The sequence below is a fragment of the Leuciscus leuciscus genome (genome assembly GCF_965113295.1).
Source record: "Leuciscus leuciscus genome assembly, chromosome: 12".
NCBI lineage: Eukaryota > Metazoa > Chordata > Actinopteri > Cypriniformes > Leuciscidae > Leuciscus > Leuciscus leuciscus.
This window is the reverse complement of record NC_138736.1, coordinates 3,040,008-3,051,881: the sequence shown is the minus strand read 5'-3', so window position 1 is coordinate 3,051,881 and position 11,874 is coordinate 3,040,008. Positions and strand designations below refer to the sequence as shown.

At 32.4% G+C, this 11,874-nt stretch overlaps 1 protein-coding gene across 2 annotated transcripts in view; it reads right to left on the bottom strand.

The window, feature by feature from the left end:
• Nucleotides 1-476: 476 nt before the first annotated feature.
• The window catches only part of eif3hb (eukaryotic translation initiation factor 3, subunit H, b), a 77,628-nt gene continuing 66,230 nt past the window's right edge, over nucleotides 477-11,874 (bottom strand). For both annotated transcript variants that reach the window (XM_082185961.1, XM_082185962.1), the window contains exons 6-8: nucleotides 8,768-8,888; nucleotides 3,781-3,913; nucleotides 477-923 (exon numbers count right to left, since the gene is read on the bottom strand). In XM_082185961.1, coding sequence (XP_082042087.1) covers nucleotides 826-923; nucleotides 3,781-3,913; nucleotides 8,768-8,888 — 352 coding nt within the window. In that variant the 3' untranslated portion in view covers nucleotides 477-825. The remainder of the gene's footprint in view (nucleotides 924-3,780; nucleotides 3,914-8,767; nucleotides 8,889-11,874) is intronic.

Genomic DNA, 11,874 nt, shown 5'->3' with positions numbered 1-11,874 from the left:
TTTTTAATAATGTACTGTATTAGTAAATGTTGAAATTAACATTAACTAAGATTAATAAATGCTGTAGAAGTATTGTTCATTCTTAATTTATGTTAACTAAGGTAGATAACTAATGAAACTGTAAAGTGTTACCGACTTTTCTTAGAGTATTTACAGTAAAACTTTTTATGGCCTTAAATTTGATAAAACTGAATTTGAGAGTTTTTAAAGGCCCTGAAAATTTAGCAGAAATAGCATAAAATACAGTTTAAATACCCCTCGCAGAAAATATGTTTATGATTTATTTTTTAAAAAGAGAAAAAAGAAAGTAAAAAAAATATATATATATATTATATATATATATATATATAATTTTTATATTATAAATATTTATATTATTTTAAAAATATGTATTGCATGTATGGATGTGTGTGTATATATAAACAGTTTTTTCATAACTTTTTTTATATAATATAAAAAAAATAAAGATAAGAAAATGTATTTATAAGATATTTATTCATACAAGCATATCTTTATAGATATTTTGTAATATAGATAAATTCAACACTGGATCGAGAGGCACACAATGAGAACTTCAACACGCAAACTGGACACGATCCAATTTATTACCAAATTTCTTTTCACACATTATTGACAGATACATGGGTTCACAGTTTGGTCCGTGCTGAGACACATATCATGCTCTTTCACTGTACATGCTTAAATAAAATAACCTGACCTATTAAGCTTATACTTGGGTTTTGGTCTGGTAATGTGGAAATAAAAACATTAAAGCAATTGAATATATTAAAATGAGGAAAAGTACTGTAAAGGGAAGGGATGCGTCTAAGAGCTCGGCCCTTGAAGAGCTTCAGCCATGAACAGCTTCCCCAGGTTCTGAGACGTGAACTCTTTAATGGTCTGGCAGTACGTGTTGATCTGACCTGAGTGAGAAGAAAAGAGAGGAGGAATAAATCTTGAGGGAGTTGAAGAAGAAAGAGAAAGTGAAGAGACTCAGTTAATGATATGCGACTGAACTCGACTGTGATTGGCTGAGGAGTTTAAAGACCTTCAGAGATGGAGAGAGACGAGACGCTCTCCTCATTTCATCCACAGCTCACGCAAACAAATACTCTTACATGATGCCATCATCTCTTCTGATCTTCATGATAAATGTTTACAAGTCTTATTATTTTCAGTGACACTTTACAATAAGGTTTCATTAGATAACATGAATTAAGAATGAACAATATTTCTACAGCATTTATTAATCTGAGTTAATGGTATTTCAACATTTACTAATACAGTACATTATTAAAATCAAATATTGTTTTTGTTAACATTAGTTAATGCACTGTGAACTAACATGAACAGCTGGATTTTTATTAACTAACATTAACAAAGATTAATAAATACTGTAACAAATGTATTGCTCATTGTTAGTTCATGTTAGTTAATACATTAACAAATTAACCTTATTGTAAAGTGTTACCCATATAATACAATGATAATAAATTCAAATAAAGTTAAATATGTTTTTCAAGTTAAATTACAGTATTAATTCATTCAATTTCACATATATATCAATGTATTGGTATATTATTTTTGTTAACTATACATTTTATGTTATATTTAATTTAAATATATATTTCAAATTATATTTAACACTATTATCACTGTACATATTATTACACAGATAATACATCTGTATATACTATACAATCAGTGAATAATTTTTTTTTTTTTAAATACATTACATTATGTTCAGTATATATATTCAGTATTACAATATTGTATATACAATATTATATTTAATAATTTTAACATTTAAATATTTAATACTATCCATATTATGATTTAATATTATTAGTGTACATATTATAATACAGATAATAATAAATAAATTAAAATAAAATGGCATGCATCACTTTTAAAATGCTCTTATTTGAACTGGTATTTGTGATTAGTGCCGTTAACTCAAAGTTGTGTATTTAACTCATGTGCAAAATTGGCATGTTGCATAAAACATCCCAAAAAACATTCTCATAAGACTTCCCACATAATCCTTTTCAAAGGCTGAACACTGAGAATGGGAAACAGCAGAGCTCTAGAGTTACATAACATCTACATAAAGTCCAACACACACATCACTCTCTGATCTATAATATACTCCCTCCATAACAACTTACAAACAATTGCTTTAAATCAATCTCTGGCAAGGCCTCTGTAATGTCCCTCATAAATCACACCTCCTTCCATCTCAACTCCACAGGAGAGAGAAAAGGGATGAGTCCAAATCTTCTCAGATCCAAATGAGTTGAGATGTGGAGAAGTTAACGCTGTGTTGGGACGTCTCACATAATTTGGCAAATCATCCACTTTATGAACATTATATCCATCAACTTAACCCCGTGAAGCCTGACATAGCAAATAATAGTAAGGAATATAAATATATATTATTTTTTATTAAGGTACAGTTTATTGAACCTTCAGAAAAAAAGTGTTTTTTGTCAAGTATCATATTTAATATAATATCTCAGGCTTTTATAGCTCATATGATATAGTGAGAGCTCAAACTCAAGGAGAAATAAAACACCTCTATTTTACCCAGAAGTCAAACTGAGCAAAAATATGCAATTTAGTGCAAATGCTGATATTTATAGAGTAAAATGAAATTCTGAGTGCTTGTAATGTAAATCAATGAGTGCGTATTCTCATAATGCGATTATAATGGGAGTTTGGCAATATTGCGCTTAAACTCTCTCATGTTAGCGCAATACTTCTATCAAACTACACTCATGATCGTACTAGCCTTAACTGCAGTAAACGTACGCCGACTTTAATCACGATGAAGCACATTATTACCACCCTGTCCAAAGTGCGCATGTTCTGGGATGTACACAGATGACTTGTGTTGAACTCAGTGAACTCTTGTGTTGAACATTATGAATGAACTCAGAGACGTTATTCTGAAGTTTTTCCCTCTAATCCGAATCGCGAAAACTCTGTCAACACAACTCAGATACAGCGGCACTGAGATGTTCATCACAGCGCTGAATAACCGTCCAATGCAAATGTGTTTTGCATTTGATGCAAGTGGATTAGAAGTAACAGAGGCCAGTAACATGTCTACTGTATCAGAGCTCATCATTTGTATAATGGCGGTAAAAAGTACCACACTGAAATAACATCACAACATCTATTTCCATCAAGAGGTGCATACATTTTTGGTCACGATGCACTCATTTTGGAATATGGCCATGATGTGTAATTTTTTGCCAGGCAGTGTATATTATAAAATGTGACCCTGGACCACAAAACCAGTCACATGGGTCAATTTTTGGAAATTGAGATTTATACATGATATGAAAGCTGAATAAATAAGCTTTCCATTGATGTATGGTTTGTTAGGATAGGACAATATTTGGTCGAGATACAACTATTGAAAATCTGGAATCTGAGGATGCAAAAAAATCAAAACATTGAGAAAATCTCCTTTAAAGTTGTTATTTATGTTGGCGATTGTACTGCATTCACTCACAGAAATACATGTTTGATATATTTACGGTAGGAAATTTACAAAATATCTTCATGGAACATGATCTTTACTTAATATCCTAATGATTTTTGGCATAAAAGAAAAATCGATAATTTTGACCCATACAATGTATTGTTGGCTATTGCCTCAAATAAACCAGTGCGACTTGAGACTGGTGACGTGATCCAGGGTCACATATATACGATTTTTTTTTTTTATATATATATATTTATATGTGTGTGTTTGTAGGAAGGATCACATACTGGCGATGAGCAGTGTGTCCATGCGTGGAGGAGGCTGAGGAGGCTTGAACATCTTGCTCAGATCTTCCTCTGGAAGAGAAGGTTCTCCTCGACTCTGTCTCTGTGTGTTCTCTTGCTGGCGTCTCTGAACGTACTGAGGGATGAAGAAGAGCAAACCGTTATTCTCAACTTTAACCTGAGGGGGAACCTTTAAAGGGGTCATCGGATGCCTATTTCCCACAAGTTAGTGTGATTCTTTAGGGTCTTCATATAAAGTTTGTAAGATACTTCGGTTAAAATTCCTCAACGGTTGTGTAAAACAACACGCTTTTTACCTCCTCAAAAACAGCTCTGTTCACAGCGACCCGTTTCGGTGCATGTCTCTTTAAATCATAATTAGGTGCATGTCTCTTTAAATGATAATGAGGTGCATGTCTCTTCAAATGATAATGAGGGAAGTATACAAATGGCTGAGGGCGGGAATATGCTAATACGGGGGAATATGCTAATACGGGACAGTCTGTCAGTGGTCGTGGGCGGAGCATGAGCAATATGACATCATAGTGCTCAGAAAATCCAAACGGCTTGATTACTGAGAGTGTTTAGACTTTTTGAGGATTAAAAAAATGAGTGAATGGATTTTTTTCATTGTATTGTGGTTGTGTCCACACACTGCAAAGACACACTTATATGCAAACACCACATAAAAGTGAATTTTGCATCCGAGGAGCTCTTTAAAGAGGGCCATGACAGATTTAAAAGCAGCTGAGCAGTGGGAATTAGATCCGATTAAAGAAACGAGTAAATAAAGAGAGAATCGCTGTGTCACTGCGGTATCAGAGGAGTTTGAGAGGTCGCGTGGACTTCCATCAATCATGAAGTTCAGGGCATCAGAGCAAGGCCATTACCGTCTCGTCTCTCTCGTCCCGTACAGACCTTGATGCACCGCCACTCAATAAATCTCTACTTTATAGAGTCAGTCGGGCCGCTTCTGAACGATGCTCAAAACCCAGACACTCTCGCTTAGACAGGACCATTTGCAGCCCTTGTTTTGGAAAATGAACAAAAACTCTGAACCTCATACTTCACACTAAAAGTCTAAAGATTATATTTAAATTAGGGATGCACCAATATTAAAAACTGTGTCCGATACGATAACCGATAATTCTTTAAATTTGAAAGCCGATAACCGATATATTGGCCGATAAATCGAAATCCAAATATTTGTATAATTTTTGAGAGCCTGGTTGCAAAAACAAAAGTCTCATCATTAAAAGCCACGTCCCAAACACACAATTATAATGTTCTCATTATCACTTTATGAAGTTTATATATTGCATGTTGCACTTTACTGTATTTTCCTTTTTTCCAATCATATTTCAATCATGTTGAACAGTGCACATCTGAAGTGTCTCAGCTGAAGGAAATAATACATTATTTATCGGCTTTAATATATCGACCAAATTTTCTTATCGGGCTGATGCCGATATATTGTGCATCCCTACTTTAAATATATTAGAAATCATTTCACTTTGTGTAGAGAATATGGAAACTATATTTTTAGGACCATTAAAATATTCAATTGTTTATTTTGTTAATTCAAATCAGCTTAATTTATGTACTTAACAAAGTTACAACTTAAATACAAGTTTTGGGTCAGACAGATTTTTTTTTTTTTTTTTATCAATACTTTTATTCAGCAAGGATGCGTTAAATTGATCAAAAGTGACAGTAAAGACATTTATGATGTTACAAAAGTTTCTATTTCAAATAAATGCTGTTGTTTTGAACTTTCTATTCAAAGAGCACTGAAAAAAAAATCAGTTTTAACATGAATATAAGGCAGCAAAACTGTCTTCAACACAGATAATATTAAGAAGAAGAAAAGTTACTGCAGCACCAAATGAGCAGATTAAAAATGTAAGATTTTAAATATTGAACTATTTATTAAATTTGTATAAAAATGAATTTATTTTGTATTTATTTATTCATTTGTATTCATTCATTGGGGTGAATGGAGGGGAAATGCGTTTAATATCACAATAAAAAAAAAAAAAAAAAAAAATATATATATATATATATATATATATATAATTTCCTATTCTTGTCTTTTGGGGTGAAATATGATCCAAATATTTCTTAACAGTTAGAAACACCCATTATATTGTCTATACTGTGCATTAACAAATAAACACTGATTTAAGAGTAAAATCTTTAATTGCTAAAACTGCCAACGAGCCTCCAAAGTGCAACCCTGTGTTTTCGTAACAAAGCTTTGATTATAGCCTCAGAGATAATTCCTGGGTTTCAAGTAGCACAGTTTCATCAATTACGACTGTGATATAATTATATCTTTCAGAGTATAACATCAAGAGTGAAACATCAAGCCTCATCAGCCGCTCGTTCAGCGTAAGCCCCTTATTGTGATCTTTGTGGTGACAACCTGTTTTCCCAGCAGCAGACGTCACGCTAGCAAGGCTACCATTAAAGTAACTAGCGTTTACATACTTATGATAGCTCTCATCCAAGCAGAACATCAAAGCATTTAAAAGTGTGTGTGTGTGTGTGTGTGTCAGCGTCACGTGTCTCCGTTCCCTTTCTTTAGCCTGTTTCTTAGTGAAAATCCCATTACTTACAGGGATATTTACGGAAGCGTATTGCATTCACTTGAGGAAAAAAAAATCTACTCTGTTTTTCTGAATTAATGAGTTAATTATCTCAGAATTACGAGATAATTTTTCATGAAAAAAAAGGTTTTGCTCTGTTTTTCTGAATTAACGAGTTAATTATCTCAGAATTACGAGATAATTTTTCATGAATAAAAAGTTTTTGCTCTGTTTTTCTGAATTAATGACTTACTTATCTCAAAATTATGAGATAATTTTTTCTTTAAATAAAAATATTTGCTCTGTTTTTCTGAATTAATGACTTAATTATCTCAGAATTATGAGATAATTTTTCATTTAAAAAAAATTGCTCTGTTTTTCTGAATTAATGACTTAATTATCTCAGAATTCTGAGATAATTAACTCAATAATTCAGAAAAACAGAGTAAAAACTTTTATTCATGAAAAATTATCTCGTAATTCTGAGATAATTAACTCGTTAATTCAGAAAAACAGAATAAAAAATTAAAAAATATGAAAAATTATCTCATAATTCTGAGATAATTAAGTCATTAATTCAGAAAAACAGAGCAAAAACTTTTTATTCATGAAAAATTATCTCGTAATTCTGAGATAATTAACTCGTTAATTCAGAAAAACAGAATAAAAAAAATTTTTATGAAAAATTATCTAGTAATTCTGAGATAATTAACTCGTTAATTCAGAAAAACAGAGTAGATTTTTTTTTCTCAAGTGAATGCAATACGCTTCCGTAGATATTATTGGTTATTAAAAATAAAACTATTTAAGTCCTCATTTACTCACCCTGGTGTTGTTCTAATGCCGTACGCCATTTTTTTGGACCACAAAAGGAGAATTTTTACACAAATATCGATATAATGGCAGTGAATAGCGACCAACATCAAGCTTTAAAAGCAAAAGTATTACATAATGATCCCATGTGACACGAGTCGCATATTTCAAGTGTTCTGGGTGTATACGATAGGGTTTGGTTAAACAAAACGAACCGGAATGAATGTGTTAAATAACATAAATCCTGAGCTTGTCCGAGGTCTTCTGTGCTCGACCGCGCGTTCATGAGACTCAGTTAGTGTCGCAGTTCACTCCGACTCGACCAGAAACAAAATACAATCCATGAACCTTCTTCTCTGTTGTGAATATCTCTGTTGTGTTCGTCGTAACAAGACGTTATTGAGTTCAATAATCTGTGATTCTGACAACCAGAGTTCCAGTCCAGAGATATTCAACTCAGTGCAGAAAGAGCACGGACACGTTCTAGACGTTGTGTTTCATGTCACGTTTTCATCGATCTTGATTTCTCGCAGATTGTGTGTTTTTCTGGGCGAGTCGGAGTGAACTGCGACACTAAGAGTCTCATGAATGTGAGGATTTTCATTAAATAATACATTTAATTCCAGTTTGTTTTTCAGCAAACCCTATCGTGTCCACCCAGAACACTTGGAATATACGACTCGTGTCGCATGAGATCATTTTCTGATACTTGTGTGTATTTTTTAAGCAGGACATTTGGAAACACTTTATTTTACAGTGTCCTTGTTACACATGTTACATGTACTTACCATAGTAATACCAGTAAATGATGCATAATTACATGCAACTAACCCTCAAACAAACCCTAACCCTATAGTAAGTACATGTAGTTGCTTAATATTACTCAGTACTTAAATGTATAATTACACAATGACACCTTAAAATAAAGTGTGGCCACATAGTCCTAACCCTATATCACTAACCTATAAGATATACCTAAAATTAGAGGGAAATGATATGTGAATGTAGAGCCTAAAATTGACATCAAACTGTAAATCTATCCCTCAAATCTGATTGGTTGATTGCAATGTTTCTCCAGAATCAAAAAGGATGTTGTTCTACATCCAGGAACATCACGTCCAGGCACTTCATAGAACTTTGGGGCTCCGATCATGGGATTGTTTTATGGATTTAGTTTTAATTAATCATTTAATTTTATGAATTAAACTGTCTGCTAACACATTTCATCACTAGAAAAAAAAAAAAAAACCTGTTAAACATGAAAGTATTATGCAATCATTTAAGACATTTCTCCCCTAGAACATATAAAGAGAAAATGACTTATTTTTCATTAGAAATTAGAAATGTTGCCATGGCAACAAACTGAAATAAGTTTTAAGTTGAATCACTAAAATTATTAATTGGACATAAATAAAAACGAACTAAAACAGAAATAAATACCCAAATATAATAGCAATATTAAGTAAAACTAAAAATATAAAAACAAAAGATAATTCAAAAGATTAATAAAAACAAGATAAAACGTAAAATCCCACCGCTTTGAAGCACTAGCACACTCGTCTCTGATTTGAGGCATCATGGGAAGTCACCTGGTGTTTCTGCTGCTGCTGTTTGCTCAGACTCCTGCAGTGGTTGTTGTACTTGATGATGTCCTGACTCATGTCGTCCACACGGTCCATCAGCATCTGCAGGCTCTTCTCCAGATGAGAACTGCAGAGGAACAACCAGGTGAAGAATGAAGTGCATGTTATTTAGTGAACACACACAGATTTGTTTTATGGGTAACACACTATGGAGAAACTTACGTTCACAGGTCATCCATAAAATTACCTTTATATTATTGCCTGATTTGTTTTAGCAAGGCTACAAACACCCTAAATGATTGATGTGTAATGACATTACCAAAAAATAAATAAAAATGTATAAATAAAATAACAGAAAAAAAAAATCATAGCCACACTGACATTTTTTATTTTGAATTCTAAAAATGTTATGTTTTAGAATTACATTTTTACAGTTACATTTATTTTATTAACAATACACTTCATCAAAAACAATTCCTTTTTATTTTGATATATATTTTAATTGCTTAATTTTCTATTAATATATATATATATATATATATACACACACTGTATAAACATACAATATTTATATATATCAAAGAACCCTGTAGAAGAACCCTGTCATTTAAAAAAAAATATACATATGTAATTTATTAGTGTGATTCCAATCTTACGGTAGTGTATCTAAATATCCTTAAAACATGATGAATTTATTTCTATTTTCTCCTTGTTTTAAGCACAAATCTCACAAAATGTGGTTTGGAAAAATGAGGCCGATAAAAGTCAGATCTTATACAATGTTGCTAAAAAAATGTATTTTGTTTTGAATAACATTTCACCTGAAAACAATACAAAAATACTGATCGGGAAAATGAATAATTTCAGCAAATTATTAAATTGCATTTCTATGGTAATAATATTGCTTATTCAAAGCTCATTTAATATTGTTTATTCGCTCAAAGTACATTGTTATTGAAAACTCAATATGCTCGAATTCACGAATAAATTATCAGAAATGTAAAACTCTTCCAGTATCTCGGCAACACCATAAAGATCAAAATCTTACGGGAGCGTCACATGATCAAAGCACATCTTAACCATCAACAGAGTAACACAGAATTAAAAAAAGCTGATAGCATGGATTCCTCATTAATAATTCATCCACTTCCGCATACATAAAAAAACATTTGCATGTATCATGTGATATGCAAAACAGATCCCACTGTATCCGTAGAATGAGATTCATATTTTATAGCAGGACAGCAGCCCATAGGACCAACAAATGTCTTCAGAAGTGGTTTATCTGATTCGGTAAACCCAATTAACAACAAATTAGCCTCGCCAGAACGTTCCATTAATCTTGTGGAGAAACGCTCCGGATGTGTGGAAGTGAGATCCCGCGAGGAGCAGCTCTTCATCATGCATGAACATGTACACACACACACATGACTGATGTGAACAAGTCCATGTGAAACAACACTAGAAATCTCTCCATGACTCCAGAGAAAAGCAGATCAGTCTTTAGGGACTCGCTATAGCTGGTTTGCAAAAGTGGTTTTCAACACTGATAATTATTGTAAATGTTTCTTGGGCATAAAATCATCATATTAGAATGATTTCTGAAGGATCATGTGACACTGAAGACTGGAGTAATGATCCTGAAAATTCAGCTTTGATCATAAGAAATTGTTTTAAATTGTAATATGTCAAAAAAATGTACTGTATTTTTAACAAAAAATACTTTTACAACTAAATATATATATATATATATATATATATATATATATATATATATATATTTTTTTTTTTTATTATTATTATTTTTTTTTATTTTTTTTTTTTACTGACCTCCAAACTTTTTTTGAACAGAGGAATATTCTCGTATTAATCAAACATTGGTGTCTTTTATCATATTGCTGCTACTTCCTTTATGATAAGCTAAGATTAATGTCAAGTTATGGCCAATAACTAACAAATGGCTGACATTAAAAATCTATACTAATTTGTGTAAATAAAGTAAATCTAAAACAAGAAAGAAAAAAAAAAAGTAAAATGCTACAATTGAATTTAAGCATCACAATGTTATAATGTAAAGTTTAAAAAAATGGATATTCATTTTGAGATTTGTTGAAGATTATATATAGATTATTAAAGTTACCGATTAACTTTAGAGAGCATTAGATAACAGCAAAAATAAAAAACGTAAATGTAAAAAGAGGGCAAAGGGCAAATGAGAACGTATATATCTGACCGTTTTGGCTCATTTCGAGTCAGACTTGTGAACTCAGTGAATCATTGACTGATGAATCGGATCATTTGAATCAGACTTGTGAACTCAGTGAATCATTGACTGAAGAAGCGGATCATTTGAATCAGACTTGTGAACTCAGTGAATCATTGACTGATGAATCGGATCATTTGAATCAGACTTGTGAACTCAGTGAATCATTGACTGAAGAATCGGATCATTTGAATCAGACTTGTGAACTCAGTGAATCATTGACTGAAGAATCGGATCATTTGAATCAGACTTGTGAACTCAGTGAAAGGACATTTCTGAATGGTTAGTTGATGAATTTATGTCGCTGATGTTCTAGTCATTGATTAGCATATTCTGTCTTGATAATCTATAAATCCTGTTCTGGGGGCGGGGTGTATGTAAATGTTAGGGTTTGTGATGTCACTAACCCGGGAGGAATGTGGTGTAGTCTCTACCAGCCGTTTGTTGTAGTCCTTAAAAAGTGATTTCTTTAAAAGCAAATATCTCCCTTTGCTTTGAACTTTGAGCATTGTAACTTTGCAGATGTTGTTTATGATCAAACAGCAACATTACACACTAACTAAAGCTAGAAAAGTCAAATCATAATCAACCACCGCTTTAATATTTACATTTACATTTATTCATTTAGCTGACGCTTATATCCGAAGCGACTTACAATTGCTATATATGTCAGAGGTCGCACGCCTCTGGAGCAACTAGGGGTTAAGTGTCTTGCTCAGGGACACATTGGTGTCTCACAGTGGATTCGAACCCGGGTCTCTCACACCAAAGGCATGTGTCTTATCCATTGCGCCACCACCACCCCTGGTAATATGCTCTTTGTGGCTTATTGCCTTAGTAAACACAGATC